General features: G+C 41.1%; 2 protein-coding genes across 2 annotated transcripts; one reads left to right on the forward strand and one right to left on the reverse strand.

Annotated features, from left to right (window-relative positions):
• Positions 1-127: 127 nt before the first annotated feature.
• On the forward strand, positions 128-4,790 carry ERI2 (ERI1 exoribonuclease family member 2; the record flags this gene model as incomplete). The annotated part of the gene is made up of 6 exons (XM_009870111.1): positions 128-255; positions 406-562; positions 1,064-1,164; positions 2,259-2,340; positions 2,992-3,084; positions 3,799-4,790. Coding segments are annotated over 6 exons (1,553 nt in total), but the record flags the coding sequence as incomplete, so codon positions are not given.
• Positions 4,791-5,517: 727 nt separating this feature from the next.
• LOC104267853 (acyl-coenzyme A synthetase ACSM3, mitochondrial-like) lies at positions 5,518-15,096 on the reverse strand. The gene is made up of 13 exons (XM_009870100.1): positions 14,884-15,096; positions 13,529-13,739; positions 12,624-12,831; positions 12,241-12,384; positions 11,249-11,405; positions 9,683-9,762; positions 8,836-8,959; positions 8,207-8,287; positions 7,463-7,564; positions 6,475-6,602; positions 6,260-6,359; positions 5,752-5,871; positions 5,518-5,604 (listed from the first exon to the last, which is right to left on the reverse strand). Exons 1-13 carry the CDS (start codon positions 15,094-15,096, stop codon positions 5,518-5,520), a joined length of 1,755 nt encoding a protein of 584 aa, XP_009868402.1.
• Between the last annotated feature and the right edge of the window lie 3,295 nt (positions 15,097-18,391).

The raw sequence follows: 18,391 nt of genomic DNA on the forward strand, positions 1-18,391 counted from the left end.
GTGCGTTCCGTTCCTTCCAATTCCTGGCATTTCGGCACCGCTCTAAACCCGCGGAGCGAGTTTCGTGACCGGCGTTAACCGTCCCCGGTTTGTGTTTTGGGGGGTTTTGTCCGTTTTCCTCTCCCAGTGGAGTTCCCAGCGGTCCTGCTCAACGCTGCGACCGGAGAGATCGAGTCCGAGTTCCACACGTATGTCCAGCCCCAGGAGCATCCTATTCTCTCGGAATTCTGCACAGAACTAACTGGCATAACACAGGTATAACTGCTGTGTAGCATTATTTTACCCCAATATGATTCAATTTACTCTTTTGTGTAAAGAGGCCTTTAAAGGGCTAAAAAGAAATAAACTTCACATTGATTTTGTGGCATACTAACACATACATACTTATTATTCTGTTTCATAAAGAATCAAGTTGATGAAGGGGTCCCTCTAAATATTTGTTTATCACTGTTTCTGAAATGGATTCGAAAGATACAAAAGGAGAAGAAAATTGTATTCAACACAGATATGCCAAGCAATTCAACGTCAGAAGCAAAAGCATGTACCTTTGTTACTTGGACAGGTAGATAAAATTTTCATTTCTTTTTTCTGCAGAGAAATACACATAAAAAATTAACATTTGGTGGTGCTAGTGAGATTCCTTCTTCACTTCTAGGGAACCAAAACCCTGTTACTCACTACTAAAGATATGCATTATTGGGATAAGACTGAAGATAGGAAATCCATTGAATCCTGATGTGTTCACTGCATCTTTGTCTCCCCTGTCTGACAGTTACATTTTTCCGCATTGCAAGAACCGTGTCACTATTCTTAATGTGTCTCAGTGATTTAAAGAGGTCTTTGAGCTCTTTACCCCTCTGAAGTCGTTCTTTACTAACAACAGGCACTCCCTTACCCTGATGTCCCAGTGCAGCAACCCCGCTGCTTCCTGTCCAGCGGTACAGGATGCTACTAGTATGTAGATTTTGTGTCCCTTTACGTAGATTTTAAGTCATATAGATTTTAGAACAGTTCTTTACTGATGGATTATTTGTGCTGGTTTTTTGGTTTTTTTCCTGTGCAGACTGGGACCTGGGTGTGTGTTTGCACTACGAGTGTAAGAGGAAGCAGCTGCGAAAACCTGACATTTTAAATTCCTGGATTGACCTCAAAGCAACATACAGGGTGAGAAGATCGATAGACTGGAATATTTATACGCTTATTATCATCTCAAAGGCAGTTGTATCTGAGGCTACAAGCCAATACTGTATATTCCAGTGATTAGAGTAACCCACTTGTTTTCTTTCCTGTCACTCAGTAACAAACTGCACGCCCTAGAACTGTGTGAATTGTAACAAAAATCTTGATGCTAGGAGAACAACCTGCTGTTATTGTTAGATAAACGAATTATAATCCCAGGAGAATTTTTTGAGCTGCTCTTCCTTTCCTGAGATCTTTTGCTCTGCTCGCTTCCTAACTTCCCTTGTTTTGTGTGCTTTTATTGCTGCTTTGCTTTGTTGTATGGAAAATAATCATCATCTCTTCAGAGGTACTTAAAGGTCTAGCAATGTGAACTGCGCATGGACCAGAAAATATATTCAGAATAAGATGAATCATACTGAAAAAACTGATGTAATTTTATTATTATATGGTCTGCACTGCTACCGAGTTCTAACCTGGGGGGCTAAGAGCACCTTTCCCTTCTAGTCAAAGGAAGTTTCAGAGGGTGATTGAGGAGTCCACCTGTCCTGACGCCTGGAGTTTAGGCTCTCAGCCTAGGTAGCAGAATTAGGTCTCTAAAGATAAAGAGTTTGACTATTCCCCCCTTTCCCGTGATCAAATGAGATACTGGGAGTGAGTAGCAATACTCGCTTGTCCTCATTTAAAAAGAATTTGCACCTACACCAACATTGTCTTTGCAATTTGCAACAGTTTAAACATCTCAAGATACTGTTCATAGTTGCGTTCTTCAATCCTGCTCTGTTAAGGCCTTCATCAATGTACGCCATGAACTGCAAATGACTGACTCCAGAGCTAGGACAGAAGGGAGTAGGGACTGAGAGAAGGGATTCATGGTTCTTTCCATTCCCATTTGTTACAGGATAAGTCACTTACAGTCTTATGCTTATTTATCCTGACTGTAATATGAAGACACCTCACTTACACAATTGCCTGGTGAGATTCATTATTCATAAGGTGATATTTCTGAAATGGTTTTTACTTCGCTACAAAGAGGTTTTGAAATGTTTTATGTTAAGCACCTATTTTTTTTTTCTTAGGTCTTCTATAATAGGAAGCCTAAAGGGCTAAATGGTGCTTTGCAGGATTTGGGGATAGCTTTTGAGGGACGTGAACATTCTGGTAAGTATGATATGATAATCCTCATTTTAGTATATATATATATATAGAATAAAGCTAAATAACTACTATGTAGCTTTAGTTAGCTAAACTAAAGCAGCTAGTAACAGCTAGTCATTGCTTGAAACAGTAACTTTTGCTTCACAGTTATGCAATATTCTGTGTAATAAAAACATCAAAACAAGAAAGGTTAGATGCTTCAGAGTTTGTTATTTCTAGCCTCCTGGTTTATTTTTGAAATTCCTCAGAAATATTGAGTGCATATTCAACATCAATTTCTGAGTTGCCAGAGTGCAAAATTAAAGAGACAGAGGAAGGATAAGGAAACTTCACTTTACCCAATAGCTCTGGACAGTGTGTTAGTGTAAGAGAATACCAGCATGATTTTTTTTTTTTACATGATTAATAAAAGATAGAAAGGATTTTTAAAATTGTGGATATATATTCAGCTTTATGGCTTGGTCCTTCAGATGTTTCAACACAGGGAGTTTTTTCACTTCCGCTTCCCTTTTTTTAACCAGGTAACTGTGTGCCAGAGTTCTATGAATCCCTGTCACTTGTGTAACGTTTACCTTGATTACATTTTTCCTTTAAAAAGAACTATCCTCAGTAGTAGTTTAAAAAGAAGACATTAATACAACCATACTTTTGAAGGGCTGGATGATTCTCGAAATACTGCCCGGCTTGCTTGGAGGCTGATCTGTGATGGATGTGTGCTGAGGGTTACTAAATCTTTGGATAAGGTCAGTAACTACTTCCCAAGTTCCTTTCCAATTGCTTTGTAGCCTGGAATACAGGTGAAAGGTGAGCTATTCAAATAGCAAACCAAGCATCTTGATTATGAGTTGAACAGAACATCCCTAGGCTGGTACACTTATTAATTTTGTGCATTGGTTCTGGATATTCGCTTTCCAAAATCTTTTTTGTACGGACTCCCTAGGCACATCCAAAGAATGATTTTGTTTCCAGAACACTGAGCTATTCAAATAGCAGACCAAGCATCTTGATTATGAGTTGAACAGAACATCCCTAGGCTGGTACACTTATTAATTTTGTGCATTGGTTCTGGATATTCGCTTTCCAAAATCTTTTTTGTACGGACTCCCTAGGCACATCCAAAGAATGATTTTGTTTCCAGAACACTGACTACAGACTTCACTGACAAGACTCCACTGGGAAGTAAGAGCAGACCTGAAGCATCTAGAGATGGAACTTACGAAACAAACTCTCTGGCTGAGAAGAAACAGAACTGTATTGCTGGAATTAAGATAAATCCTAATGTACAAACTGAAGAACAACAGACCACTTGCACTGATCACTCTGCAGGTGTATGCACTGTACCAAACAGCAGCTCCAGGACTGAGTTACGTGCTCAATCCCAAAGCTCTTCAACAGCATCTACTAACAGATTTTCTGTTCCTCTTGAGCAGCCACAGCAATCTCCTGGTACTCTGTTAACAGGCTTTCGGCAAGCGTTGACCAACAGGCCAGCTCTGAGTACAGCCAGGCACTGCCCTCCGGGACATGGATCCGAGCTGGTGCTCGTCTCAACAACCATCTCCTCAGTTAACGTCTCCAGTGAGGATGTCAGTACGAGTTCTGATTGCTTATCTCTGCTGACTGACTGGGAGGATGTCGCTTTAATACCAGAATCTCAATACGAACAAAATTCAGACTGTGTTCAACTCAAAGATGACTTGAGTACAGATTTTTTAACAGTGCTTGAAGAGAAAACAATTTCGAAACAACTGCCTGCGCTGAGTTCAGATAATCAAAGTTTGGAGAAAACTGTAGTACCCGTGAAGCCTCTGAAATCTATCGTTTACAAAAGTCCTGATACTACTATCTATAACGTAGGAACAGGACAAAGACAGACTACAAATTTTTCAGCTTTCAAGTTGCCATCTGCAAAGGTAAATGCTTTTTCAGCACAATCAGCATTAAAAGGAAATTATTCTACTCCTTCAGAGGTTCCTAAAAGAAAGCCAACTAGTCCGAAACCGTGCCCACCAGCAAAAAAGCAGTCTTTTGCCATATATCAAGAGAAAGCTGCATCTTTGGAACATTCCAGACCTTCAAGAACTTCAACTTTGCCCAGAGTGTCTCCTGCCATTCTTAACTCCACAGTCAATTTGAATGAGTCTGTAAGAGCTGTGAAAAATGGAAAACCAACTCCCCCTCTGTGTAACTGCGGCCGAAGAGCTAAAAAACTGTACGTTTCAAATGCTGGCCCAAATCATGGCAAAGGATTTTTTTGTTGTCCTGTTGGCAAGCACGAAGGTAGTAAGAAAGGCTGTGGATACTTCAAGTGGGAACATGTGCTTCTGAAAGAGAAATCTCATGGTCTCACCCGGAATGCAGATGCTTTGACCTCTCTTGGAACTCGCATGAGTAATTCGGGAAATTCTTCCAACAAAAAATATTTGTGTCTTAGACCCTCTATGAGAACTTGAAAAACTGATGATTTTTTTTGGTGCAAATCTTAAACTTCATAAATAGATCAAATGATGACAGTCAAATGATGTCAGATATATATTCTGAGAATGGGACAAAAATTACAGTGACACCACTTGGACACTGCTCAAGCATACAAAAATAACAATATATCATGAAGTATCTCGTTAATGAAGTGTGAGAGAACAGATAAAATTAAGTGCTAAAATTACAGTACGATCAGCTGTTGTGACAAATTCTAAATTTGTCTTATCAGGTAAATTCTTTATGAGTCCAGTTCTTGAACAACATTTTAATAATACATATTTTATCTGCACTTTCTTCCTCTAAATATATTAGTAAGGATTATAAATGACTTTTTAAAATGTATTTAGAAGTCGTCGCACTTCTCTAAAGTTATTCTTGAAGCAATAATGTTCTTTTAAACTCTTACTGATTTTTTAATCCTTTAAATTAAGTAACAATAAAGATAAAATGCTAGTGACACTTTATTAAATACTTTGTTTAACACACATCACCTGTTGAGCTCCTGACTACACGATCTTCCCATTTCATTTGTATCAGTCTGCCTGCTGTTGTACTATTAGTGTAGCACCTAAGAAATCAGCTAAGAATTTGTTCAAACCTAAACTAGGAATGACAGGATAATGTCTTTTATTCTACGTTACTGGGTAAATCTGCACTATCTCACTTTCTAAAGAATCCTATGAAAAGCAACAGGTACTTCTAATCTTTTCTCCACTCCTTCTGGCGCAGTTCATTTCTTCTGATCTTCCCACTAATAGTTTTTGGCAGCTGTTGAACAAACTCCATCTATTGAGAAGGAAGGAAATAGCAATACAAAATAAGAGTTTACCTAAATTTTTACCTAACCTCAGCATCATAGTATTATAAGCCACACAATAGTTAACAACCACTGTCTTAGTGTAGTGAAAGTTACTGGGGTATTTGAGGACTCACCTTCCTAGGATATTTGTACGGAGCAGTAACTTTCTTAACATGGTCCTGTAGCTCTTTCATCATTTTTTCCGGATCGTGTGAAGCATACTCAGATGTTAAAACAACAAAGGCTTTCACTACCTAAAGAAATGAAGGCAGCAATGGTTTAAATGGCAACAAAACAACATTACACGACAGTAAGATCTGAAACTTTAACCAAACATTTGCTGACAAACTGCAGAGCAATGTAAAGGGCAGATAAAGAAAGCTTTGCCAACGCCTTTAATAAAGTCCAAAACCTGGAAGTATTTGAGTGACAGGGAAAGCTTCAAAGCTTTTGTTATACTGGATGTGGAGCAGTTGCCTCAGTCAGTGTTTTCCCATGTGGATTTTCTGGTGCCTGATAAAGTAGAAATGCCAACTTGAATTAATTTAGTTTAATTTAAAAGAGAAAAAAAATAGCCCCTGGATAGACAAATCCCTTGGAAGTTGCCAAATCTACTTAAATTTATAAGCTTAACTTGTTTACCTCTCCTCTGACGGGGTCTGGACTGCTGACAACTGCTGATTCTATCACTGCAGGATGCTCTACCAGGGCACTTTCTACTTCAAATGGTCCAATACGGTATCTTTAAAATGGAGGAAAGGGTTTTAGTTGTATTTGATAACACATAAACACAACTTCACATCTGAACATCTGTCTTATTCAAGTTTAATGAGTTGTGTTAATCAGTTTTAAATTACCCAGCAGAATTAATGACATCATCAGCTCTTCCAACAAACCAGAAGTATCCATCCTCATCCATAATCCCCCTGTCTCCAGTGACATAAAAATCCCCACGTATTGTTGCCGCCGTTTTCTCTGGATCATCCTAGGAAATATTAAATTGCATTTTACAAGAAAACTACCTTAAAAATACATGAAATTTCATTCTAAAATATTTAGCAAATAAGTTATGGTACAGTCAAATATTCAAAAATTACAGCTTTTCATACTGGTCGATATTGTGGCCATGTGCATCAGATTCATGTGACAGAGAATTATTAATTCACCATTACTAAGCTACAAAACTAGATACAAAGTTAATTTTTTTTTTTTTTCACCCCAGGAAAGTTTTGGCTCAGCATAGCGTAATTCATGAGCACTCCTACAGCAAATGCAACTGACTTCTGCAAGGATTTTTCTATGCACGGCGTCCCTTTCCCCGCATGCTCAGTACTGCTCGAAAGACCTGACTGTAGGCTGATACTATCCATTAAATTAAACAAGGTTTCCTGGTGTCAGAACTGAAAGCACTAGGCATGTCTTACTGGTTGAATATTCCAACCAATGTGGAAAAAAATGAAAGATGTTGCCATGCATGAAACATTCCAAATCTGGAGGGGGGCGCTTGAATAGTGTCCTGCTTTTCAGATAGGGGCTCTAGCCCTTAAGCCAAAGAGTATTTTGGGTTTAGGAGGTCCATCAATCATTTCCCTTTTTTATTAAGGAAATAACAATCAAAGGAAAGTGAGTTTTGACTTTCTAGGCAAGATAATCTCATCCAACACATAACTGTTTGTTTGTATAAGAAGCCCAAGTATTTGCAGGAAAAAAAAACCTGAAATCCCTCTTTCCTCCCCCTAGGTTTTCAGACCAGCAAGCAGAATATAAGTAAATGAAATTGGGCATCATATTCCTTGTGACAGAGATTTAACAGCATATCTACTTTAACTGTAGAAGTACTCTTACAGCATAGCAAGTAAAAAGAAAAAGGGATCTTGTAGGTTTTACTCTGATGGCAATATCTCCTTCTTGTCCAGGAGGCAGAATATTGCTGTTTTCATCTATAATCTAAAAATAAACAAAACACCATTTTATTATGTTGGAGCCAAATTAAAAAGCATTAAGTTAAAATCAAAGGATCTTGGTGCACATTTAAAATACATAAAGTATTTTTTTAGTTGGGAAATGATTTGGAGCAGTAGCGGGGGGTCTTGCTCTGACAACTGATTATTACTAATCCACTGTATCTGAGGAAAACCAAGTACTGTGCAAACAGGCCATGAGGTTAGGATCCTCCACGGGGCTCTTACTTACTAAAGGGGTAGGAATATTTAAGAACTGGAAGAAAGATACCAAAAAACCTTAACCCATGTTGCAAATTAATCTGGTGCTAGAATCTGCTGCAGCATTTCACCAGGTAACTGTGGCTCCCACTCTCCTTAACTCAGCCATTTAATCTCTATCATCGCCTTGAAGTTTGATACCCAGCTGTCACTTAGCAGTGGGTTGTCACCTGTGTTGGTGAGGATGATGGAACAGGGAAGTTTAATTGCTTATTCTGCACACTCAGTTTAGGGCAATAATATGCAGTTCTTTGCTCTTTCACTCACTGCTGCATGATGGTACATGGTACAACTCCACACTAGAGCTTTCAAACCTCTAATGGAAAATGATGGTGCAAGAGAGACTGAGCCACCCGAGGTCTTGTACCTTGACGTCATACTCTGGAGACGGCTTTCCCATAGAGCCAGGCTTGATTTTCATTCCCTTAAAATTTCCACAGATCAGCACCTGTAATGAGCGTTGTTGAGTTTGGTGGGGATTATTCTGGTTGGCGGTTTCTTTATTTTCAGTAAAACTGTGGTTTGTATATACAGTCTTTAGCTTAGGTTTAAAATACTCAGCTAATACTCTGTATTTCTATAAGAAATCCTAATTGTCTTCATTATAATAATACATCCAATGATTAGACTTTTAGAAATAAACTATGCCCTCAGAATCATGCCCACAGCTCCAAACATTGTTAGTAAGTGCTCTAAAGAGAGATTCTAAATGAAAATTTGGAATGCAGTAATGAGGACCATATCCCTTTTGCCTTAGTTCCCAATCCAAACCCCCCATGAATGAAAAACAGTCCCTGGATTTGGGGTGAAGCTGTTATGATTGTTTTATGACTTACAAAACCTACATTTTTCAGGTCCTCCTCATTGCAATTGACTTTTCCCCTAAGAGTCACTACTGTGAATAATCATTTCAATTACTTTTTTTGGGCCACCTGAATGGGATTTATTGCTGTATCTGTAAAACATACATTTTTACATTTGTAAAGCAGAACCTACTGTTTCTGTCTGTCCATAGCCTTCGTGAATATCCAGCCCAGTCTGTGCTTTCCATTCTTCCATTATGTCAGGGTTGATTGGCTCCCCAGCACTCACACAGTGCCGCAGACTTTTGAATGTATAGCTTAGAGGGAAAAGAGAAAACAAATAATTGGCAGTCAACTATCTGCTATGTCCCATTCACTGTATTCTTGTATTCTGGGGTCCTTTCTTCATAAACGCCAAATTTTTACTGGGTCCTGTTCATTCCATTTGAACTAAGTAGCATTAAACAAAAACAAATCTGGAAAAAATGCAAATAAAGAAAAACATGCTGGTTTAATTCTGTTTTATTTTAGAAAATCTAATGGTCAATATACTGTTTCTAACCCTAGGATCTGAACTGAGGTCTGACTGAAGAGCAACGATTTTCAACCTTAATGACAATAAAAACTCACAGAATTGCTAAATGAGGCCAAGGTCTTTCGTACATTTCACCAGGCTGTCCCCACGCACACACTTCTTGTAGTATTGGAGGAACAAATGGGAAAACAACTGGAAGTGCATGTGATTATAAAAGCACTTCTGGAGATACATTAATCATTATAGCATGAGTATCCTATTACATCCTCAGTAAACTGCTTTTGAAAGTTTTCTGCAAACTCACAGTAATTTAAGAAGTCTGAGATGGTTAAGCTATCCCTAAATGTTTATTCTGGCTTTGTTCCTAACACTTTAGATTCAAAATGTTGAGAAATACACGAGCTGTGTTTGCTGTTATGCCACTGTAAATCTGAAATAAAATCAAGGTGAGATGGTCTACTGTTTTGGTCAAACATGCCAACAGGGCTACTCTGCTTTTGTTTACCTGGACACTTTATGTTGCACAAACATTCGATAGGCAGTCGGAGGAGCACAGAAGACGGTTATGGGAAATCTTGATAGACTCTAGAGAATTTTGAGGAAAAAAAATAAACGTTGCCAATATACCAAAACCTGTGAGCTGTCATCTTCATTATAAGAGATAATACAATGATCTCTGCATCCAGCTTATGAAACACATGAACAAAACATCGTGTCCTAAAAGCAGTTAGCTCTGTACTTGCTGACACCAACACGCAGCAGTTACATTTAGTTTCTTCTTCAAAACAGAAGTACAACATTGTACAGTTAGTTCAATACACCAAAGTTTCTTTTGCAGAATTTCTTCATAATTGCAGTTTAAGTAGAAAACAAGTGAAACCATAGGACTACTTTCTGAGATGCTCTGCAAGTATTACAACTGACAGTATTCTTTAACATACCCCAATATTAACTAGCAATTTCCAGCCATCTAATGAACACAGATAGGACAATAAAGTCATTCCATGGAAAATGAAACATAGTAGTCTTTTTCAAATGATGAAGAATTGTGTGTGAAGGACGTCAGAGAATAAAGAAGTTCAACCTTGCTCTTTCACTCCTTGTTGGAGGCAACTGAAATTCTCATTCACCTGTTGTTGTCACTGTGGTGGTTTGGCCCTGGCCAGAGGCCAGGAGCTCACCAAAGCTGCTCTATCACTCCCCTTTTAGATGGACAGGGGAGAGGGAAGATGTAAAAAGAGGCCCGTGGGTTAAGATAAAAAAGCAGTTTAACAAAGCAATAGCAAATACTGCCCGCGGAAGCAAAGCAAAACAAAGATTATTCTCTACTTCCTATCAGCAGGCAATGTGCGGCCGCTTTTGCAGGAAGCAGGGCTCCAGTACGCGTAGCGGTTGCTCCGGAGGACAAACACAAAACAGCGAATGCCCCCCCGCTTCCCTCTTCCTTCTCACTTTTATGTCTGAGCTGACGTCATATGGTATGGAATACCCCTGTGGTCTGTTTGGGTCAGCTGGCCCGGCTGTGTCCCCTCCCAAGATGTTGCCCACCCCCAGCCTACTGTTGGGGTAAACGTTGGAAAACCACAGCCTTGATGCTGTGTGAGCCCTGCTCAGCAGTAGCCAAAACCCTGGGGTGCTATCAACACCCTTCTACCTACCCCTCCACGGAAAAAAACCCCAAACAATCAGCACTGAGAGAGCTGCTGTGGGAAGATTGACTCCACCTCAGCCTGACCCAATACAGTCACTTATTTTAATTACACCACTGAAGTGCTCCATAAATCCCCAAACAACTTCTTGTGTACTTCACTTTTAGGAGTAATAATGGATATCTGCAGGTTTGTGTAGTCAAACTCAGAGCAGACTATATAATGAAAGCTTTTGGATATCAAATGTGCTCTTGTTTGGGGGTACATACACGCAGCACTCACTACTTAAATAACTGGGATGACCACCTGGTGAAAGTTATAACTGAGCTGCCCCTGTGTAGGGCAAATGAAAACCTGGGCAAGACCAAAGAGAGGAGGCCAGAGAGAATAGTGCTGTTTGCTGCTGGGCTTTCCTCACTTACCTCAAAGACAATGCTTGGGTTGAACTGTGGCATCTTATGTACAAACACACATGCCCCTTGAATCCAGGGTGAAAAAACGCTGCTCCAGGCTGACTTTGCCCAGCCCGTGTCTGAGGTATTCCAAAATATATCCGAGGAAGTCAAGTCCAGCCAGTACCTGGTAACACAAAGAAACGGTCCACAGGCTCTATTTGGCAAGAATAAGGCAAGTATGAAAATATCAGCAAGAGATGTGCCAGCGAAGCAAATCCATCACTGGCTGTCTTGGGTAAACTGCAATTAGAAAAGGCTAAATTTCTGAGCAGGAGTAAGTCACAGCTTAGACGGGATGTCGTCAAGATGTTGCATTTTTCTAAGGGAAAAATGATGCTGACGGACAAGCTAATACCACCTCAGGACATGGTGTTGTAGGAATATGTATGAGATTGCTGGGTTTTTATTGAACTGATTTTTAATTAGGAGAATTTTTTTTATTTACTGACTTCTGGTTTGGTATATTCTGATTTGTTATTCTTTGCCTGTTAATCAATTTTATAAACAACACTGCTTTAAAAATTTAAAAGATTCTGAACTACCAGCATTTTGTTCCTGCAGGAGCAGTGTCTAATCCAGACATACATGAATTCAGAAGCCTAGCAGCCCCTTGCTTTTTCCCTTTCACGGTACAGGCTTCATAAACTTAATAAGTTCATGGACAATCTATTAACTATATAGAATGAAGAATTTACCAAAAATTAAAGAAAACATTAGGAAGACATTAGTGCCTATACAACTGCTACATTCTCTACAAACTACGGCAGCTGGACTCAAACTGCCCTTTTATGGAAAAAAAAAAAACAAACACAAAAACAAACCCCACTTTTTGAGATGTAGAAGAACTGCTGGTTTTTGAACTACTGAAACAAAAGCTTCTGGTAAAAATCCTGTGTTTCTCTTTCTTCCGCTACATGACCAGTTACAGAAATATGCCTGATTTAAAGTGCTATCTGTACCTTCCACTTACTGTGAGGCCAATACCATAGCTGCTGTGCGAATGTTCAGTCATTTTTGGAGATCCTGTAGTTCCACTGGTAAAATAGATGGCCATTGGATCTTGGCACTTTGTGGTCACACAGTGGTGATCAGAGGGAGCATTTCTTAAAATAAGCACAATAATGAATAAGAGCGATTTGAAAGTGTGACTTACACATGTATGAAAATACTTAACCAAAATAACTGCAGCAATCAAAAGTGTCATAAACACTGATATTTTTCCACTGCGTAGCCCTAAGAGGGTGAAAATATACTGGTGTGTGCTAACATTTCATTTTCAAAACAAAGCACTGCGCTTTTCTTTCACCATTGCTGTGGTGCTTTCACGGCGGTGTTTACTCACTTCAGGAGATCTTTAAAGCTCAGCCATCCTTTTCTGCGGCCCTCTGACACAAGCAACTTGTATTTCAGAGACTGGCATTCAGCCTCAACCGAGTCTACAGCTGGTGCCACAGAATCATCAGTGATGATACACTTTGCCTTGGATTTCTGTAGTCGATGAAGAATATCCTTTGCTGTCAACTGCTGTGTGCCAGGAATCAAGACAGTTCCTAAAGGGAATGAAAAAACAGTCTCAAGATTTAAGAATAACACCTGCAGCTACAAGCAGAATTCAGCTTATTTTGTTCTTTTGATGGGGATAGAGCTGCATTTGGCCCTACGGTAAACATACTGATTTCCTTCACTGATTATATGCTACGTGAGGATTAGCACAAGCTAGCAAATACTATACTGAACATGGGACGGTAAAAGAAATCAACAAAATAACTTTCTTTGTTCTAAAACCACTGTCCTTGGAACATGCCATCTCTCTGGACCTCTTTAATGGCAAACATAGGCAAGCTAAACATATTCACATAGTCACAAGGTATACTGCCAGTGATTGTGAAGCACCAGCACATTCTGGGTTGTAAATACTGAGAAGCTGAGGATTTAACAGATCCCACAGGGAAACAACGTGAAACACTTCGTCAAGTGTGGGCTAATTTCACTGCAAGTTAGCAAAAGAGCACATTTACGACGTGTCACAAGCACTGGAAAGAGAAGAATGACACAGGTGCACAGACTCACAAGGTTTCCTTAATGGCTAAAGTGTGCAGAGAAGTGCTAAAAGCACCATGAAGAATGGTTTTGACCAGCATGATACTAGTTCATCCTCATCAGCACGTTGGTAGTTCTGAGTGCATTAAATAGCAACGACTGGTCACAGTGTCTTTACCTTTATGCCATTTCTGTGCTTCTACTAACCTGTTCTCATACAAGCCACATTCACCAGCCACCACTGCGGGATCCGGGGCAGAATCAGAATAACTCTGTCTCCCTGTTGCAGACCACAGGCATCGGACAGTACATTTGCCACTTTTCTGGACAACATCCCCAGCTCCTCAAAGCTCCACCTCACTTCTTCTCCAGTACCATCTACCCACCATAATGCAGGGTTTTTAGACTTTTTTCCCTCCTACAGAACAACAGAGTACAGTACAAATGCTTTGTTTTAGATGAGGAAGAAAAGCACTGATCATTTATTTAGTGCTGGAGAAACCTGGGGATGAAAGAGAAATTTGCCACTGATTCCAAATGAGGCAGAGAACTCTCCCTTAGAAAGAACAGCCTATAAATGTCACTGAGGAAATTAAACTTGTATTCCTTTCCCAATTTCTTCATCTCATGCTCTGAAGATGCTGCACAGTAATCAGCACAGAGAAGCATTTTTTGGTTCAAGTTACGCCAACAAAGCGGCTGATGAATCTGAGTACCTCTGGGCCAAGTCCCAGAGTGTCCTGAGCCATGACCCGGAGTCTTCTGAGCACTCAGAGCTCATTTTTAACTTCATCTGGAATTGGGCCTAGGTTGAGCATAGGTTCGCACAAGCGTGACCTTTAATCAATGTCTCACCTAACTGATGTGTGAAGTGATTGGAAACATATGCTTACCCTGTGCTTTAAAGGGAGCCAATACATTTAGCAGTAGCAGCGTAGCAAGTCACCTCCTGAGCAAAAAATTCACTGGGGCAGCAAGAGTATGACACTTTACTATCTATCTGAAGGCAGAATAACACTAAGGTTCATTTTCAGCAGAGGTGATTTTATCTGTGGACTTCAGAGGGCAAAACCTCTTCTCCAGAGGCTGTTCCTTACTCTGTTTACAACCTGCCAGAACTTGCTCTTCCTGCAAAAGAAACCATGTCAGACAGGCGATACCTCTGCTCTGTTCTTGCAGCTAGGCTGGACTTAACTGTGTTCAGCTCCTCATCAGGAACAGCTCGAGCCTGAAAAACCAGTCCCACCATAGAGACCAGACTTACGTTGTAAGGAAGGTGACAGACTTGTATATACTTCATGTATTGTTTTTTAATATATTCCCTTTTCTTGTGTAGAGCTTATGTCTGATCTGGGGTTTGAAGTTGTTCAGTTTTGTAGATTCTAAGTCCTTGATGCAAAAGATTTCACATTTGGAATAGGTGGATTCAAACTGTATGAGATGATCACCAGATTTTAACTAGAACATAACCCCAGTGTCTTGGTTATTAGATTTGTCAGATACTCAGCATTAATTACCAGCATTTAAATACTTCAGCATCAGAGAAGCCAAGTAATTGTTACCTTTTCCACTTCGGTCCATCTGTCCAGCACATCTCTTGCAAAGTTGAAGTACTCTGGCACCTCTAGCCTGTACTGTTGTTTCATGGCTTCATAACTCAAAGAGGCACGAACAGGGTAGCACCAGTTGCAAAGTTGGAGAGATCTTCTCAGGGGAGCCCGCAGGGACATAGCACTTGGGATCTTCCGTAAAAAATGCACAGCAGCAAGAGCCATAAGTCTCCTCGAGGTTGTTCCTTACTGATTATATCTCTCCAAGAAAGGCTACAGCAACACAGATACAAACCTGGTATTAGCCATGAGGTTTCAGAACAGCCTGTACTACTACACAGTGGAATATACTGGAACAACATTCCCAGCTGTTAACCGGAGCACTGCCGAGGACAGCTCCAGCTTGGCCATTGTCTAGCCCCGGCTCTCCTGAGACCCTCAAGCAGCTGAGATCCTCACCCTGCATTCAACCAGCAGCACTCAGCCTTGCCACCGCAGCAGCCTTCCTACAACTCACTCTCCTTTCCTCCCTACAAGCCCTGCTGATCTTACGGAACACATTTCAGTTCCCTTATACAGCAGAGAGGCACTGAACACTACCCAAGCATTTCAACTCTGACTTCTGCAAATGAAATGTCTGCTACTGAGTGATGACACAGAAGAAACAGTGTGGACCAAGATATTGCACAGGTAATCCAGCAATTATTCATTAATTACTGTCTCACCACAGTGTCACTATATATGTACAGTTTTTCTAGTTTATCAGCATTGGGGATATATTTGTTGCCAGGAATGAAATGAATGTAGCAAAGTCCTGAAAAGATTCCAAGTATTAAAGTTTTAAACATTATTTTTATACGTGGTGATCAAAAAGTGTCACTTTATGAGACAGGGAAACTTTAAAAGACTTCCTGAAAAAGGATCCAAAATGCAAAGCCTTACTTCTCCAAAAGAGGAAGAGGTCTGAAAACCCTGAAGTCATTATTTTCACACATTGTCAAATATCTTTTATTTACAAAATAATATAAACCCTGCTAGTTCCTTATGGAATTAATAACTATCCAGCTGCAAAGTCATGTGATTTTAGTGATTCAGTGAAGCGCAGGGACACTTTTTCAATCTGTAACATTCAGTTTGCATATGACAAACACAGGAGAGAAACCCAGCCAAATAAAAATAAAGAGGGACAGGGAGAAGAGGGCATGTGGGCAGACAAGAGGCAAATCAGCATGCCAGAAAATGTCCTGGCCAGCAGCTCGAAGGGGTGGGTGGAGGATCAGTTACCTTGTCAAAAGGCCGTCAGTCCCAACTTACTGCCTCTCTGCCTCGCACTGAAGCCGAGCCCTCTCAGCGCTGGGACGTGTCACAGCTTTGACTCCTCACACAGATCTCAGGCTCCTGGCCGCGTGCTCACTCTTGGACTGCTCCTGTGTCCGGTGACTGACTAAAAAAATCCTTCGGACTCACGCGAGGGGCAGCCAAGTCCAGCACAGTGAGAAGAGCTGACGGCTTTCTGCAGAGCTCAGAGGGAAGGCAGAAAGTGTGAGACCCAAATCTTTCCTGTTTCTTTTTCTTCTCGTCTTCCTGCCCACGAGCCCATGTTGGAACACAGTCATATGACCCTGCTACAGCCAAATCGTGTTACGCTCTGGCTGGGGCAGCATGGGAGCAACAGTCTTGCGATCAGCTTTGTGACTACATTGCTCAGCAGGTAGCTTGGGGCTCCTCAGATAATCACAGCAGTTCAGCCACCATGACAGTGAGCATCACTTCCTGGGATGTTGGAGCTGGTGCCTGAACCAGCTTCGTTAATACCTGGTGACCTGTGAGGTTTTGTAAGGGCTCAACCTCATGTTCAGAGAGCAGTTACGTGGTGCTCCAGCATTGCTGCCTCCTCTGCTCCACTCCCACGGGAAAGGCAGGAAGGAACATATGCCATGCTCCTCTCTGCCATCCAGGCCACAGCCATGCATCACCGTGGGCACGCTGTGGCATTGGTGTGTGCCTCTACCTTCAGCTCCTCCTGCAAGGATGTCGCTCACTAGGGAGCCAGTGGCAGCTGTAGCTTAAATTGGGGCACCAAGATTTGTAAGAGCTTTATAAGAGCCCTAAATAGCTCCTGTTGTATCTCTAGCCTCAAACTGTGGCTAAAGTCAGTGGAGAGATTGCTAACACCCATCTACGACTTTGTAGCAGAACAGTCCTCTGGGTGCTGACGACCAGTGAGGGTGACGCTGTGGTCTTTCCTGGCATGTAAGTCCTGTCCTTTTGCCAAAACTCCCTCCTAAGATTCCACCCACACCTCTTTGTAAACAGTACGTTCAAAGAAGATATTAACCAGCTCTCTGAAATGTTCACTGCAGCAGAAAGAAACTGATCCAGAATAGGTTCCTCCAAACAACAAAGCTGCATTCTGCCTAGCAGTAAAGGGAGACCTACAGCCAGTCTGAAGTAGTGACATTTTAAACAGCTCTTTGCTATGCATGTGACAAAATCCTCCCAGAGGAAAAGCAGAGGAACAGCCTGAAAGGGATTCCCTACCCAGAACATCACATCACCCCAGAGGAGACATGAAAATGAAGAGAAAATGACAGCAACACTTTGTGATAGAAGTCAGCAAATGTGCCAGGAATATGCAGGCAAGAAGGTTTAGGATGAAAACCATAACTTCCACAGTGACCTAACCTGTAACCTATTCTTTTGGTAGGGCATATAACTAATTTTTAGAGCACCGATTGTATTTCCAAGTCCCCCAGCACTTTTCACCACAGAAGTATTGTATCCTACTTACTTTCTGAGTGGTTAATTGCATTTCCTCTGCTCCGCTCAGCTGCCTGTAAAAATTCTTCCTTGTGTTTTAAACATGTCCTGACATGTCCAACTCCAGAGACTATCACTATCATTCCCCAGAACTTTCAGTCTCACTCACAACCCCAGCCCTGCAAAAATTTAGTGACTTTCGTGTGGTCAATAATCCCACTAATGTCTAACAATTAGTGTAGAATCATAGAATGGTTAGGGCTGGAAGTGACCTTAAATATCATCTAGTTCCAACCCACCTGCCACGGGCAGGGACACTTTGCACAGACCAGGTTGTTCAGAGCCCATCCCACCCGGCCTTCAGCACTTCCAGGGAGGGGGCTTCCCTGCACACAGCTTCCCTGCACAATCTGTTCCAGTGTGTCACCACCATCACAGAAACAAAATTTATCTAAATCTACCATATTTCAGTTTTAAATCATTACCCCATATCCTATCACTACACTCCCTGATAAAGAGCCCTCCCCTTTCTTCCTGTAGGTCCCTTTCAGTTACTGGGAGGCCGCTAAAGGTCTCCCTGGAACTTTCTCCAGGCTGCACAGCTCCAACTCTCTCAGCCTGTCTTCAAAGAGGAGCTGTTCCAGCCCCCTGATCATCTTCGTGCCACTCCTCTGGACTTGTTCCAACCTTCCGTGTCCTTTTTATTATGTAAGCCTCAAAGATTTTGCAGAAACAAAGCTTTAGATAAGATGTAAATACC

This window comes from Apaloderma vittatum, unplaced genomic scaffold, assembly GCF_000703405.1.
Source record: "Apaloderma vittatum isolate BGI_N311 unplaced genomic scaffold, ASM70340v1 scaffold14950, whole genome shotgun sequence".
NCBI lineage: Eukaryota > Metazoa > Chordata > Aves > Trogoniformes > Trogonidae > Apaloderma > Apaloderma vittatum.

Coding starts and splice junctions, on each gene's coding strand:
- LOC104267853 (XM_009870100.1), bottom strand. CDS start 15,096: ATGGCTCTTGCTGCTGTGCATTTTTTACGGAAGATCCCAAGTGCTATG. Junction 7,565..8,206: donor CTCCAGAGTATGACGTCAAG/GTACAAGACCTC, acceptor GTTTATTTTTAG/ATTATAGATGAAAACAGCAA. Junction 6,603..7,462: donor TTCTTTTTACTTGCTATGCT/GTAAGAGTACTT, acceptor AATATTTCCTAG/GATGATCCAGAGAAAACGGC.